Source organism: Myzus persicae, unplaced genomic scaffold (assembly GCF_001856785.1).
Source record: "Myzus persicae strain clone G006 unplaced genomic scaffold, MPER_G0061.0, whole genome shotgun sequence".
Lineage (NCBI taxonomy): Eukaryota > Metazoa > Arthropoda > Insecta > Hemiptera > Aphididae > Myzus > Myzus persicae.
The window spans coordinates 401,409-419,623 of NW_019101876.1; the positions used below are offsets into that span (position 1 = coordinate 401,409).

Sequence of the window (18,215 nt, forward strand, 5' to 3'; positions counted from 1 at the left end):
ATTTCCGTGAATCGCAATAAATGCATCGGAGTATGCAGTTGATTGCACTCTGTCGGATAACACGCTATCGGTAAATATGAATAACGAATAAGTATAAATAAACTATTATTGTTTTCCTAAAATCAAAAAAATAAAATATTACGAGTACATCGATTTGCGTTTCGTGTAATTTTTCATTTCCACCTTGCATACGTATAATAACATATTGCACCCTCGACATAAAATTTAAAACAATTCATGTTTATAACGAGAAAATTATCACACATGTTCTTTTCGATCATTTTAAATAAGCACAGGATGGTATTTACGCACATCCGTTAATAATAAATTCGTGTATGTATTCAATTTCTGCTTTCAAGAATACCTTAGCACACTTGAAATTTAAATACCATATTTTTAGATGATACGACTTGATTAGAACATTTGAGAAGTGCGATGTGGCAATACGAACCTTTTTTTTCAAATGATAATCACAATGCCTGCCCATGTTTAATGCCAATTATTTATTATGTGATTTTTTTTATATTTGTCGTATCCGAGGTCATATCTGATCGAAAGTATGTTTCCGAGTTATTACTAGTAAACTGTTTATACTTAATACGGTTATGGTCATAAATATTAACTTTGCATTAAATATAAAATATAATATGTTGTATTTAGTCTGGTACCTACTTATTATACTGAAGGATAAGAATACTAGAACAATAGTTTTATAAATTAATACTATTCTCTATGATTTTTAAATATTCATGGCCTCTTAACCATCTAACCTATTATCATGGACTTAGAACTTTCAGAAGTTTTAAGTTCAACGTTTTCAGAAAATACCCTTAAGAGTTCCGATTTATACAAGTACAATTTTTTCCATTATTTCAAAAAGAAACAATTATATCATCACTGGCCAGTACTTAAATGGTATGATAAATCTAAGTAATTTAAATGATGGTGTATATATCATTATTAAAAATCAGAATTTGAATTATTTCACAATTAAAAGAAAATGTTGGGTTGAGCATATGATTGGTGAATCACACCCTGTATAATATAGTAAGTATATCATATGTTACATATAGTGGGTATAATGAGAACGTGCCCGGAGTTTTTTCGCTCCGTCAGTGATCGAAAAAATAAATCTCACTGTAATGCGCCGCATAAACTCCCTAGAAGTTTACAACTATAATCCGAATCTAATACGTACGGTGGATTTATATACCTGCTTTGTATAGGTACACAAGTATGATATTCATTTTCAAGATTTATTTATTTAGTTTTTCTTCTTAAAATTTCTCGAATGTTTTTCAAACGGTCTTTTCTTGTACGCTATCTCCGAGATTTAATATGTTCCTTCTCCGAATGACCTACGACTGCGAGTTTTAATTAAATATTATTTTTTTCGCTCTCCGTCGTCGGAGTGAAATATAATACCAAGCATTCGTCGTAGACATTATATCTGTTAAGAGACCTAAGGCGCTGACGCGACGACGGTTTGAACTTTGGTAAACCGCGAGTTACAGCGACGATCCATTTTATTAATGATCCATTTATGTAAAACAGTACTATATTATTATCATTATTATTATTATAATTTGTATATTTAATATATGCGCGTACCATCGTTTTGATAGCGTTCTAAACGATATTCGATTTCGTGGAATTCGCGTTTAACTCTCCATAATTTATACTATCGGTATATATACTCGCGTATTATGGTTTGTGTAATTACACAACGATTATTCGAAACTTAATAAGTTCGTCACAATCACGCGTGAGAATATAATTAATGGCTCTTAACGATCGTTGATGATATTATTTATGCCGCTTGCGTTGTGCTCAAAGTATATCTTGCGCAACGCGTGTTCTCGGGTACGATGTAAAATGTATATTTATGTATATTATATTATGTTATTTACCTACACCGGATACAGTGGCATATACTGCTGATGTAATATTTTTTTCAAAATAATATATTTTGCCGTCAAGCCGTCGATTAACGATAGACTACAGAAGCTACTGTGTCTTAATAAATAAATAATGTTGTGTCATTATTTTTTGTCTGATAATTGACGATTAACGATATTTTTATGACGGGATAAAGAAAAATACTGTTGTACGCAGTTCTACGCTATTTTTGGGAATTAAAAACGGTTTCCTGATTATTCGAGATTATGATAGGTACTATACGCATAACGTAAGACGTAGGTATTGTATTTTGTTACACTTTTAAGAGTTTTCTGTAAGATACTCAATGAAAAATATACTGTGTTCTTTTGTCAGAGAATAACGAATTGGATTTTTTTATGACGTTTTCCACGTGGAATTCAATAAAACAATGAATATCAACAAATACAATAAAATCTGTCAAATACTGATAATACGCAGGACCGAGTTTATCTACAAGTAAAATAACTAATTTATTACTGCCTTCGTAGATATTCGGTCTATAAACTTGCGAAGTTTAAAATAATATACATATTTTACAGTTACTATCGATCACTAATGTGTGACGGTCGAGCACATTGACAGTTCCTCATTTACATGATCATGTATTTTTTTAATTTTCGTGTAGATTCGATGGTTGTAGATATTGTGACGCACCTGACTGCTAGCCATACAGTATTTCATATGTAGTATATCATAGTGTTTTTCTGTGTCTACTCAGCATTGGAATATCCAAAAAGAACATGCGTAGGTAAAAAATTGACCAATTTCTAAATCCAAATCAGTAGACAGTAACTAGATTTAATTATAAATATGCTAAGACTGCAGGTCAGAGTATTATTTTTATGTTCTGAATAATATAATTAAAAAGCGTTAAAAAAAATAACAATACATTTCAAATACTATCTACTCGACGACAAACAGAAAAAAAAGTTCATTATAATTAGTTATAAACTGGAGTTTTCATTACGTATGAAATGCGGAACAATATTCTCAGACTATTTAATCATACGTTTTAAGTATTCAAGGCGGGAAAATTGAATAATTTACTGCAGTTAATTTAATTTATGGTATTGAAATTTATTTCATAGCAAAAATAATTGTTTTTACCTCATAATTTTAACGATTCATTTTACTGATTTCACATAATTATTCAATTATAATCATATTTAGTAAAGATTATGAACCATGGTAGTTTTTAGTTTGTTCGACGTGATAAGTTCTAGAAACCCTACAACTTACGAGTATCTCAACATAAAGTATTTATTATTTTAAAAAAAGTGTTTTTTCTATACGTCTCATATCTGTGAATAGATTATCTGTGGTTGAATTTTCCATACATAGTTTGGTGAATGGTGTATGTAATAATAGTACAATATTCTCATAATACTTAGGTACATATTTCATTATTACTATTTTTTAAACATTTATTAGAATTTATACAATCTGTAATAGTGTTTTTAATAAGCATATAATGTGCGTTGTATATAAAATGGCATGAAGACATGAGAAGAGAAGTCTACCAGCAGTAACACTCAGATTGGAACATATAGTAATATTTAATATAACAGCGTATCGGCACGATAAAATGCGTATAAAACATATTTTTTTTAGTATAAGTCAAGATCGTTATTTTGTATCCTTTTTTATACTCGTGCTTTAGCACATGTGCCTTTCTTTATTAAGTATATAAAAATAAAATAATACGTGCTCCATATACTCTAGACAGAAGAATATCGAACGGTCTGTACTTAAAACAAATTCAAATGGGGTTTTTATGTTTTTAAACTCTGACATAGCTAAACAATAAAAACATTTTACAATTATTTCGTATTTGTTTTTTGACGTTAGGTACAATAATATTATATTTTAAGAATATTACATTTTTAATCAAGGATATGGAATAAAATGCTTATCTTGAACCCACATCGTTATTGCGTGCTTGTCGTCAAACCTATGATATAAACTTAACGTATACATCTAGTTGTATAAAACACATTTTTTATAATTTAATGAAACAATAACTCCTTGATGGATATTCGCCAACGGGACTTATCGGTTATTTTCGGCCAAGCTCACACCCAACCTCCTCAATTGCAGTAGCTCATTCTGTATAGTCTGCTAGTCCGTTCAATAGTCGATTACGTTTCGATCTTAAAACTCGCATTAATAAACGGTGCTCAGTATGTATTTTAATAATCATAGGGATCGCCTAAACAATAGTTCATTCCGGGTTTTTATCGATCAATTCCCATGTAATCGGTCCAAATTATTGTGTATAATTATAATATGATACATAATATCAATTTTTGTACGTTGAAGTTTTCACAAAAGGTCACGACGGAAAGGTTTCTTTTTTTCTAGTGCCTTTGTTTTTCAACTTGAATTAATTCACGAATATTTTAATATCCGTATAAAGAAGACGACTATGGAACATGTCGTTTTATCACCCATTACAAAATATATTTTCGAACTATCGTACATGGATAGTTATACAAATTTATAAGAAATATGCTTTGATTATTTTACATTTTTTTAACTTAAGGAAGTTGAGATTATTATTATGCTTTTCGAAGGAAAGAATAATGTCCGTCAGCGTTATTCATATTTTTGTAATCAAAAATTCATTTTGAAATCCGTTGAGTTTCCGAAACGAGTTTAAACTTCTTCATTATTTTACGCTAGAAGTCTCGGTGGTTATTTGACACCTTGCAACCTACCAAAATATTGAAAGTTCCTGGTGTAAAAATAAAAATAACGTTAACACGTTCGCCGAGAGTGAGTGGTTTCGTAATCGAAAAAAAATCAGTGATGCTATCACAAGTATTACAACCGTCCGGCAGCGAAGGTGTACAGGAATTGCAGGTCCCCAAGATTCAAGAAGAACAATAATAATATGCTGATTTATTTATAGGTGTATAATATGTAGACGACCCAAAGCCCAATTACAATGAATTAGCAATAATTAGTAATTCAAGTAATTCGATACAAAAAACAAAAATAACAATAATATATGACAACGAGTTCCAATTTACTAACACAAAAAATATAATAATATTACAATCACGTATAAAATACAGACCCAATGATAGAAAAACTACTATTGAGAAAATAACAGATACCCTTGGCCATGCACTTCATCCTGCGGAAATACTATTTCTTTGCAGGTAGCCAACTTACTTCATATAAAAAAGGAACTTGAAAATAAATAAATATTATATACGACAAAATTTTTGGCCTGGCACATGAAAATTAGTTGAAGGTGCTCTAAATTTCAAGGTTATCGTATGGTATTCGAGATGAACGTATATTATTTATTATTTTTCGGCATTACCCTTAAACAATATATTTCTCCATCATAAGTGAAATCCGTTAAAAACCGGATTGTGTATTTTCCTGATCCCTTAAGGATCTTTCCTAGAACCAACTTTGTTTGATATCTACTGCCATGACAGACCGAACCAAATCACTGCCATCTGGAAATGTTTGCAGATGACACCGCAATTATAACATAAAATGAAATTCTAGAACTGTTAATAAGAGACCAACAGAATTCCCTTGACAAATTATCCTAGTAGTCCTCAAGATGGAAACTTATACCCTTAATTTCATTAAACGTGAAACCATGATATTTACCTTAAGAAAATACGTAAATTCAGAGTTTATGGAAAATACAAACTATCAACCAATACATTAAATGGAATATTCAGGATGACTCAGTGAAATACTTATTCAGAAACCTAGAAGAAAAATTAAGTCTAGGATGTACAAGGATGGAAATACTACTGTTATATATATAACAATAATAATATCTTAATTAACTTACAGGTTGCGCCCCCCCCCCTAAAAAAAAATGCAGTATTCTCAAAAACAAATTTCTAGTATAGCAGTTAAAACTCTTTACACCATGCCAACAACTGTACAATGACACATGATTTCCCTATACATCAACATAGATACGAAAACTAAAATCGAAAGTGCTCTCCAATGAAAAATCGGTGAAAAAATATCTACATATTATGGAAACACTTAATTAATTAAAGTATAATATTGGAATTTTCACCGTCGATCGTCATATTATGCGTAGTAACTAGGATTATATTTATATAAATATTAAACCGTGTGTAATACGATAAAATTGGATAATATATCTTAGGTATTGGTATACTCGCGTATCGTATTGTGTTGACGCGGTTTCCGAGCGACATGACCGTGTCGTCGAATCGCTAAACGCACACCATCACGGTAAACGTCTACTCAAAAACGCAATTAATAACTCGAACGGAGTCTCGCGATAAAGTGGCAAAGCGCAAAATTGCGTTACAAAAAAAAAAAAAAAATTGTCGGAAAAAAAACCCCGTGTGTTTGCGTTTAATTATCATTAAAATATAAGTAACAACGCCGAGACTTATCTCTGGATCGATGGGGGTGGGCAGGGGTGCACTCGCCTGAGTTTAATATATATAAGTACTGACGCGCCCGCGATATTAATGAACCGGAAACTTGTCTGTAAAAAGGAGGGTTAACACGCATTATTATTATTATTATTATTATTAACGCCCGTTCGGTCGCGGCCCGTCGAGGTAGAGAGAGAGAGAGATGGACAGAAAATAATTGTTATATTATTTTCATCGTTTTTTATTTTTATTTTTATATGATATAGTAGTATATGATCATTCTGTTGGCCGACGGTGTTGGGCGCAAGGTTCGATAATTATTGTTGTATATTTCAGAGTCTATTATTCTATAAATTATTACATTTTGTGTGGGGTGTATAAATTACTATGATATGATATATAGTTCATGGGTGGCAGTCGTCGAGATGTGTGCGTGCAGGACACACGATTATTGTTATTGTATTGTAAAGTATATTTATGCGATGATGATGTTATCGCGGCGGCGGTCGTGCGGTTGCGACCCAAAAAGGGATGAAAAACGACGGAAAGCAAACAATAACGCAAGCGGAACCGTCACGTAGTATAGGTACCGAATAATTATAACGTTATTAATAGCATACTCATCAGATAAGTACCTATGGAATAAAGGCGTGTGTGTGTGTGTGTGTGTGTATTCAGTGCGATTATTTAATTTCGGGAGTGACCATTTTTCCGGTAAGATTTTCTTTCCTACCTGAGGAATAAATTGATTATATATACTTTATTACTAAAGCACACAACAAAATCCTTATTTTTTTTGCCGTTACGAAATTTGGTGTTTATGGTATTGCATTATTTAACAACGACTTATTTTTTAATTTAATATTCTGAAGAAGTATCTATATATACCTACGTTTAAAAACTTAAAAGCCACAACTTATATAATATTACGTGATAAACGAAAGTAAATTCTCCGAGATGCCGACCGACTCGCTTTAAAATAATCACCACACCGTGGTTCTATGATATAATATGCACGATAAATATTTAAAAATAAATGAAAATACCTACGAGTGGGGCGCGAGAATTCGTGAAAAACCCAAAGAGATATTATTTACCTCGCGTTCGCATAAACTGAGACAACGTGTCGAGGAGAAGTCGGAGGAGAAATAAGAGGAAGAGCATGACGACGAGGGAGGGTAGTCAAACTGCAATTTCAATATTTAGTCTACCGCGCCGGAGTAATATAGTGACAGACAATAAAGTGGTGGGAAATCCTCCGCCCACCGCCGCAGATACCGTGGTGCAAAAGTTTTTAATTTTTTTTCCATTCTCCTTGTACATACATCATATACATTTATAGTGTACACGAAAACACCGTAAAGCTGTGGGATCGCGTGTCGAGTCGGAATATAGTATGCGTGCGCACACACACACACACCCATATATATATATATACATTATCCTTTCGTATTTTTCCGAATAGCTTTTGTTTTTAAGTTTCTTTGGAAATTATTAGTCTAATATATTTTTACAACCTCCGCCGCTCGAACGCGGCATCTGTTCGATGGTGTTTTAAATTAATGGTCCACGAACCGCTATTAAAGCAACAATATAATATTGTCTGAGTCTTCTATACACCGACGTCCGACCTACCACCACCATCACCTGCACCACCACCGCATTTTCGTATCATAAAAGTGTCTACGCGACCATTTCGACGACGACAAATAAATATTCTCAATCGATTTGTGTGTTTTTGTGAAAGAAAAATAACGATTCTACATTCGATTTGAAACACGACAACCTTGGCGTGCTATCCATCACTATGACGTAATGTACACTTTTGAGAAATAATCGAATTCTTAATTTGGTATTTTTACGCTCGCACTGTGTTCTTGCGAATTGTAATTCGACGTCGAACGTTCGACCAATAATTCATTATTATTTATAAACATTTACAGACGACCTGTCCCGTGTGGCTGCGGCTGCGTGTTGCAGCACAATGCGATTGTACGGCCCATATCTATTGTAGTACACATACCTACACAATTCGGCACGACGAAAAATATTTTGATGACTGTGCATTTATAATAATTACACGAATCACAGAATTAGAAATAAGCACTCAGCAGTTCGACGGGCATGCCCGCGTGGTGTATATACTGCCGACGATTAACATTTTAGTGGGCAGAGTTCTCGCTCGGGTGAGCTGTTGTGTGCGCTGTGATATAATAATATAAATGACGGTAGGTCACGGAGCGTATTGTTATATATTAATGCATTACCAAGATAGGATGATCGAATAATTTATTCGACGAAAAACGTCCGAAGGTTTTAAATATCGAAAAATTCTATACACAACAACTTAATCTGAAGTGCTTGAAAATAATTATTATTTGCTTTTTAAATTCAACTTTTTTAAGAATACCTACTCGATAATACGACACTAAATACGAGTGTAACATAATATAGTGATGAACATTGACACACAAACACACGCGCACAAATATATAATATGTGTATTGTGTATAGACTCTAGTTTTTTCAAGGTAAATATTTCACAAAAGTTGAGCTACCTGATTTAACAGTACGTAATCGTCGATTTAGACGGTTAAAATTTAAAACCGATCAAGTTTACATTTTTATGCTTGGCCGTATTTGCGACACTACGACGTCGTTATTGCTGCGTCGTTATTGCTGCTACCATCGAGTAAACAACAATAGTAATTATGTTTACATAATATGTTTGGTATCGTAATGTGCGCAGTAATGTTGTACGACAATTAAATTAGATTATTAGTATCTATATTTATATTATGTTTGGTTTTTGTAAATATATCGCAATCCACGTTTATCGAGGTTTTTGTATTTTTGGAAACTCAAAAACTTTTTAACGTTATAACATATTATAGTTTTTTTTTTTACGTACTCGAAATAGGTGCCAAAAGTAATAACTGCGAATCGATTATTCGTAAGTTATCTGACAGTCGTTCGATGATATACATAAAAATAATAATTTACTCCTAGACTTTTATCCGGGACGCACCGAGACATGGTTCCGAAAAACATATTTTCTTTAAAATTTTGAAGTAACATAGGTAATAATATATGAAATCGTACAATCGATTTACTTATTGGTCTACGAATAACCATAAGCTAAACACTTAGCTGAGTGTTAAAAAAAATAAAACTGTTTTTTTAAAGTTCGAACCAAAGATTGTTATTGGTTATTTAATACAACATCAAAAAATAATGCACATTATACATAATAATAAACAATATAATAGAGTGTCTTACAGTTTCTTTGCCTTATAACGATTTACTGTCCATGATTATCAATATGTCATACACTTTTATCACGTTTTTTCGATCCTTGTAGGAAGTTATTCTGAGAAAATGAGTAGGCAAGTAATAAGTCCGGTTCCTGGAATATATCTAGATTGTATTTCTTTAACATTTTCATATTATTTTGATATAATAAGGACGCCTACAACGCTCATAGCAATATGTATATTAATCTTAGTATTTATTTAGGTTTAATTTTGTATTTTTCAGTACCTACTTTAAGCATTTAATCATTATTCTTGTATTTTACGTATTAAACTGTTTGCTATACATTGATACCAGGAAAAAATTCTTAATTTAATGTTGATAACATAATAAAATTTTTTAACTTAGTTCTCTGTACTAAACATGATTCATCGATTTGATGTTCATGTAACATCTATCAAATCATAAGTTATAGGTACATTAAAATTTTTTAATAATTGCATTTTGCAAAAAAAAAATCTTTATATCTAAAATCAACTTAATATCTTTTTTATGTTCACCCATTTAGTAATAATAATATATTAAGGCATAGACGTATATACAAATTAGTTATAACAATACTGCCAAAATTATGGTACTGCGCTACCCTCTCCCCAAAAAAATAAGAGTCTTGTGCTTTGGGTGGCTGAGTTTACAAAAGTCAGTTACACATGTTTTGATATAGGCATTACAGTATAAAAAAACCGAATGATGTTTAAAAATTAATAATATTTAGATCTAAAGTATGTAAGTAATTAATTACAAAAGATTTTGTTATAAATTTTTTAATGTCAACATTTAATTTCCTTCATTACTGTATTAATTTTTCAAAAATTGTCGTAACCTACTTTTTGCAGTTTAAATTAATCAACATTTTTAATCCAGTTTTGTAGTATTGTAAGAAAGGTGAGGTGCAAACATTGATTAATCAGTTTTAAATAAATATAGTAAGACATTCTTATAGTAAAAGGCTTTTAAATTAAATATTCTAAACTTTCTATTAAAAGTGTAGTTGTCATTCGTGTATCATTTTATTATGTTCATTCACTGTCTTTATAGTATCTAAATATAGTTGTACAATAACTAATAGAGAGATTTAAGATTTTCAAAATGGGGGTTTATAGCCTAGCCATTATAAATTGTAAACATTATAATATAAAAAAAAATAAACGATAAGACAAAAAAAAATACCTAAAACCGTCAATGGTAAATACCATGCAGTTCGATAATATTTATATCTAAAAATGTTGATAGATGTTTAAAAAGTACATACTAATCATATAGAGTAGAACTGTACTATCAACTATTGCCATTGTCGGTATATGTGTTCGAAATTTTTGTTAAAAATTGTTAAGAATATTAAAAGTATAGGGAATCATGTCATTAAAATATGAATTGTTTATTTATAAGCTGTATAGTATTAAAAGAAATGTAGGTAATTATAATACATTTAATAAGGTTTTAAAATAACCATTGTTATATTTCTAAGCTTTTAGTAGTAATAATAATGAATAACACATAAATTATGTAATTTTTGTTGTTCTACAGTGAATAAAATATCAAAATACTATGGCACTATATTCAAAAATTATAATATTCTTATTTAGCACTCCGTAGAACATTTTCTGTAAACATTCTTTGAAGGAAACGTGTTTAAGAGTGATACATATTTTGATGTTAGAAAATAATATGACTCGTATTGTGAAACCATCTGAATTTGAAATTAAAAGTTCACCAAATGCAGAAACTTATTATCAACATACAAAATAAATGCTTTATATTCGATTGATGATTTTACTAATTACTTGTTAGTTTATTTTCACAAAATATTTCGTTTTTTATATAATATGAAAAAGTGAATAGACGTATATTATATTATATATTTACTAATTAATGAACGTGTTTTGTACGGATATTGTTTTAAATAAAGAATGAATCATGTTCTTTATTTTAATACGACCACACCGTACATGGCTGCAAATTATGCGTTTATTGTATACTATACATTTATAATATTAGAATCTAGTTTTTGTCGATATTTGAACGAAGTGCTTCGTTGGTTGATCGTTAACGAACTGCAAAGGATTCTAGTGGAAGTTTGGTAGTATGGGCGAGTGTGGTGTATACATGACGTATAATAATAGTATGTTGTCTAATGATCTGCCATAATCGTTTTGTACCATAGTGTAGCTGAATTGCCTACCCAAGACGCCGTGTTATCGTAAATTGACTGTTTTAATAACAATGCATGACATCAATTATTTAATAATTATATCGTCTAATGAGTACTGCATTACGTAGTCCCGAAAGTGGTGATAACGTGTGTACTGAAAACTGAAAACCTTGTCCAATCCGCTTACCAGTTACCAAGTACACCTTAGCCCGTCAGTGTTGTTATAGGTATATATTACATGTGGTAGTTTAGTATAGGTAAGACTGATTTTGTATTTTGTGAATTATTTATTTTGTTATTATTTATTTTGTTTTGATCTAATTTGTGATCGTTTAGTGTGAGGGTTTAGCAAAGTTTCCAAACTACGTATATTACAAAAAAATAAATGTCTTTGCACAGGTTCAGATGACTTAATAAATAATTTTTTTTTAAATATAAGTCACTGCTCTAGGAATACGGATACCGTAACACTTATTTTTTGTTTTTTTACAAAATGGAACGCTTTGTCAAAACGATGACATCTCATCGAAATGAAATTTTTTTGCAACGTTTCGGGATCGAATAGTGCCGATAGTGCCGTAAACAGTCAAACTTATAATTGACGCTTTTTTTTTTTTAAATACGATCATATTATATATATTTATGTTGACGGTTTTACACGATATATACACGGGAGGAAGGATGGGAATAATAATTGACACGTGTCATTTTTATCCAGCATATCGTTCTTGCGAGAGGCGCAGCAGTTTGAATGCATAATTTTAATATTTTTTTTTTAATATGGGACTTGCCCCGGGGAAATGTGTACCTACATGAATTAACCTTTTATATAAAACGCGAAATTATACGTATATTATATATTAAACAAAGCATCAAGAATTCTGAAATGAGAAAACGTATAACATTTCCTCGAACTTTTAAGTACGCCGGCCGTATTCATAACGTCTCCCGTGACAATTTAGAACATTATTTATTGCTGACGTTTCTCATAAGACTATATTTATATTATTATCTTCGTGTACACGATAATATACGTATCGAATTTGTACCGGAACCGTTTCCTCGCGGCGTAAAAAGATATTTTTCCACGTGTGTACGATAATTCTTATCGTATTCGTGCATTCCCGGCGGGCCGATATACGTGCGCGTTTAAACGATTATTCTAAATCAAAGCGCACTTACTGTGTACATATTGTATTAGTTTTTAGTCATCTCATCCGATTTTCAAGTACCTCGAACCTTCTTAAAATAATCTAACCTAATCACGAGGCGTGAATATTGTTTTCTGTACGACTAAACACGGATTGTTTGACGACACCGTCCGGGAATATTTCCGAAATCAATTTTAAATTATTTACTCCGTAAATTCGATCAATTAATTTTTAAGATGTGTTACTTTTGTATTTACTACGTGGACTCGAATATGATTTAATTGAAGCTGCTATAATATGGCGACGACCTACAACGAGTAGTGTGTTTTTTTTTGTATAAGAACCTGCAGCGGGCTCATCTTTAAATTTATTAATTTTAAATATGGATTCGGTCCTCTCCGCGAGTTCTATGGTCGGCGCGAAAAAAAATTACTCGAATAAAAAATCGCACCCGCGGACGGCGACGTTCCGAGGAAGAGGAGGACGAAAATATTATCGTCGGGAATATAAATCTCGTCGCAGAAGGCGAGAAAAAAAAATAACGAAAGAAAAACGCAATATAAATAGCGTACTCGGCGACCGATTGGGCATTATTCATTTTTCTCTTTCTCGTTTTATTTTCGTCCGCGGTCGTCGTACAGCCACGTATATGCACGGCGAACATGTTCATCTATAACAGTGTGTGATGCGTGTCCCGCTATACGCACAAAAGTTTGACGGTGATGTATTATGCGACGTCACCCGTGCACCAAAAACTTTTCCTCTCTCTTTTTCTCTACGTCCTACCTCTCTGTTTCTATTTCTGTCTGTCTCTCTCTCTCTCTGTATATATATATAATGTATATATGTATATACCTTTTTCTATATTCCACTCTCTCCCTCCCACCTCTCTCTTTCTCCGCTCGTGTCTGATCGATTCGCTGCCGATCGTCGATTTGCAGTCGTGGCCAGTGCAAAAAAGCGCTTTTTATAAGCGCGCGAAAAACCGCTATACACGACAGCAGCTGATCGTCACACCGTCGAAATTCCCACGTCGCGCGCATGCGCTGCGATGAAAAATTAACAAACCCGACATCCAGCTCAATAAAATAATACCATTTTTGAACCATATCAGACTTGTATAGTGTATTACTGAATATTACTCTGATAATATTGAAATAATATTTAAAATAATAAGTATACGTCTTGCAGTGCAAATAGCACACTCGAAGAATCGACATCTGCCCGTCTTCTCGCTCTCCTTCTTGATCTCTCCGAAAAGCCTGAATTTTTTTTATCATTCGACTTGCCCCTTCATCGCATGCTCGCCAGTTACATTCACCCCCGTCTTCACACCTGATGTCATAAGTGTGTTGTTTGTGTTTATCGCCAGTTGGTTTGCGCACACTGTCATTGTAGCTTATACTATCGTTATCATTACTGTTGTTTTTTTGTTCACTATAAAACGCTACATTTTTTAAATGTGATTTCAGACGGACACGATGGAAGTGTGTTCCAGTGCGTCTTTGCTGGGCCAACAACTCACTCTCGTCGAGCTCGAGAGGCTCTCTTTCATCGGCCCCGAAGAGTTCGTTCAGGCGTTCGCGAAGGACAGTCCGCACATCGATTCTTCGTTCAAAGACATGAAGAAAACCAAAAATCTTGAGTCTTACGTTCACTGGTTCAACCGACTCAGCTACCTGGTGGCCTCCGAAATATGCAAAGTAAGCTAGCGACGATATTATAAGTGTTTTATTGTATCGTATCGTTTAAGTCGATTATTATTATAATCATCGTTGACACATTTGAATCACCGTTACTTTGTTTCAGCATTCGAAAAAAAAGCAGCGAGTCAAGACCATAGAGTTCTGGATCGAAACAGCCCGGGAGTGTTTCAACGTGGGAAACTTCAATTCACTTATGGCCATCATCGCAGGTCTAAACATGTCGCCGATAAGCAGGCTCAAAAAGACGGTAATAGAAACGATCGGTTTTATATTATATTGGTCGTGCAATGACCCACACTCCGCTTAAATTGTGTACATTTTTTTTAATTTCTTGTTTTTTTTTTCAACCCGATTAGTGGCACAAGGTACAACAGTCTGCCAAATTTACCATACTAGAACAGTACATGGACCCGTCGTCAAATTTCAGCAGCTACCGGTCGACACTTAAGGCGGCTCTGTGGAGAAGCGCCGGCGCCACCGATCAGCGACAGAGGGTTGTCATACCGTTCTTCTCGTTGCTGGTCAAAGACATTTACTTCCTCAACGAAGGATGCCGAAACAGGTGATTATATTAAAATTAGTAAGGCTGTGAATTTGTAGAAAAATATCGTATGTTTAGCCTGTTGCAAAACATGCATTGCATTCTTAGCCCATTTGAAAATATGCTTAACAAAAATTTAATAAACATTTATACAACGATTTTTGATTATCTTGTCTTTCTATGTTTTTTTTAGCGCATTTTATACTGAATTGATTTAATATTTAAAATGCAAAGTTCAATAAGTGTACCGTTAATATATAATTGTTAATGATCCTTATGTATGTATAATGTATTTACTTTTAAAAAAACAAAGTGCATTATTAAATGCAAAATACGATGTATAGCTAATAATTTATATTTGTCAGTTCTTTGGGTTAGGTATTCTATATACATATAGATTATGCAAAACAGATATCAAACAACGTATTTTATATACCCAATATTGCAGTGAGTAGTATAGTCGAGTTTGCTATTTTTATGACCTAAAAGAACCAAAATATATTAAATATTTTCTCTCATTTCATTATTATTTGGGCTTTTCAAATTGATATAAATCAACAAAATAAGTTGAGGGATAACGTATTCATTAAATTTAAATTTATGTTTTTGTAAACTTTAAAGTTTATACCGTAAATAATAGTTATAATAATAAGAAGAACTTTTGTTATTGGTCGAAGGCTAGAGGCATATAAAATATAAAAAAAATATTTTAAGTGAAAAAAAAATATATTTCGTAATACTTAGTATTCAATTTATTTTATAAATAATATTGATACCATATTACATAATTAAATCTACTAGACGAGATAATATAATATGGTTTTCATAGTTTAACTGTAATGCATTGGCGTGCCTATAGACCATCTTCAGTGCTAAACGATGGTTTACTGTCAATGGATACTTAATTTCACTGTATTTCTATTCTTTGAAGTACTTATACCGTTTCCAGTTTCATCCAATCACTTCAGATCTATAAAATTATTACACGTCTATATTAAATTCTAATAAATTTATTCTACACGACAAATCAAACACGTCGAGGCTTGTAAACTTTACCGTACTTTACTGCAATGCAACGGATAGTGTCCTCGTTCCGCTCAGCGTTTAAAATGTATTAATAATTATAAAGCAGCATCGTCTCGTCTATGTAGACGCTGCTACAATTAAACGAGAAACCTTTTTAATTATTGAAATCTACTATTATCGTGGAGAGTGGGGCATTATGCGCTCTCGCGCCGAAGAAACGACTGTCTATGTAATCACGCCGATTGAACGATTTTCCAATCGCTGCGTATGATATATTATAATAATAATATGCTCAAAACGAATTACGATTTTTTTTTCTACAGGCTCGACAATGGCCACATAAATTTTGAAAAGTTTTGGCAACTGGCCAAGCAGGTGACGGAGTTCATTACTTGGAAACAGGCGGCTTGCCCGTACGAGAAGAACGCCAATCTGGTGTTGTTCCTCCTCACCACGCCAGTGCTCAACGAGAAAGGTTAATTTAGTTTGTTTGCTTGATGGTTTTTTTTTTCTTAATCATAGAAATTGCCGTTTTTAATTTTGTCCTTATTATTTTCGTTTTTGTTTATCACAGCGCTCACATTATTGTCATTCGAACGTGAACCGCCAGACAACAGCGTGGAAAAAGAACACTACAAAACCCTCAAGTACGTTTGGTTTTTTTATTATTATTTCCGCTCTGTCAGATCAAATCATAATTACGTGCAGAGTTAAAACGCCCCTCTAATGGATAAACTCATTTCAAATTAACAATATTGTTATGAGTTGAATTTATTCTGTTTTTCTGACGTCTCGCTTTACATTTAACAACCTCGAAACGAAAATTGAAAACGACGTATACAATACAACTGTAATTTAAAACATCTATTCCCAGCAATCTATGGATTTCACATTTCGAAAAACATGATCAATGTACAATATAATATTATAGAAATCAACATATATTTTGCGGTACCTTAATAGGATTATGTAATTTCGTCTGCATTGCACTAAATTCGCTCAAAATACATAAATATAGTACCGAAATTCAGATTATTATTATTTAAACTTTACCGCAATATATTATTGTCATTGAATTGTGTACGTCAATTTAAGATTACGAGTCGAGGATCATTTAATATAATATAATACGTCTCGATTCTCATCGAAAGACCCCTTTTTTTACCCTTATTTCTGTGGAAAAAATTGTAATGATTTTTTATTTACTCTAAATTTATTATACTACAAACTTGAAAACTATTTTCAATCGCATAATATTTTACTAGAGTAGTTTTGGAAAGTTTTTAAAACAAACATGACAAAATAGAAAACTATATGAATTTAATGAATTATTAATACGGTTTATTTTTTTCTATTTCAGGACTGCATCGTAATGTGCTGTATTCTCAATTTTTGGATACACTTTTGGACTTTTATTTTCCACTTCTTCTAAAGTCTGTTTTAATTTATTTTTATTTTTTTTCAAAGCACAAAAAGGTGTAAATGTTTTTATTTTTAAGTTCTATCTTAGCATTGACGTTTATTATTATTATTATCGCACTAAAGGCTTCCATATTAGTGTTGCATTTTGAGACAATGTATATTGTGTATTTTTACGAAAAGTAAAATGTTAAGGAAAAATAATTATTGTGTAAAATTGAATAGGTTGTATTTTTATATGTACTTACCGATTATATTTTATCGATCGTACGATTTCGTTGTCCGTACGATTTCCATTTCATATTAAGTTGTTCAAATATCGTCAGTATTATTTTCAAACAGACTAACAAGTTCCTCCTAATCAATTTGATTTAATTTAATTTATCTATAATGATTATATGATTATTATTATTATTATTGTATTGTATTTTTTTTTTTTTTTGTATAGTACAAACGTTTTATGAATTTGTATAAATCATGAATAAAAATAAAAAAATCCCTAATTAAAAGAAAATCAACACTTGTGCAAACTTATTATTGTCCAACTCAGTTCCATTGTCGCGTTCCCGCCAT

At 32.0% G+C, this 18,215-nt stretch overlaps 1 protein-coding gene across 1 annotated transcript in view; it reads left to right on the forward strand.

Moving 5' to 3' along the window:
* LOC111030628 (flocculation protein FLO11-like) overlaps positions 1-17,861 on the forward strand; it is a 180,281-nt gene extending 162,420 nt beyond the window's left edge. Inside the window, exons 7-12 of the mRNA XM_022310216.1 lie at positions 14,423-14,653; positions 14,760-14,903; positions 15,013-15,218; positions 16,547-16,698; positions 16,798-16,870; positions 17,584-17,861. Of these exons, the coding sequence (XP_022165908.1) occupies positions 14,423-14,653; positions 14,760-14,903; positions 15,013-15,218; positions 16,547-16,698; positions 16,798-16,870; positions 17,584-17,596 (819 nt within the window). The 3' untranslated portion in view covers positions 17,597-17,861. The remainder of the gene's footprint in view (positions 1-14,422; positions 14,654-14,759; positions 14,904-15,012; positions 15,219-16,546; positions 16,699-16,797; positions 16,871-17,583) is intronic.
* Positions 17,862-18,215: the final 354 nt, after the last annotated feature.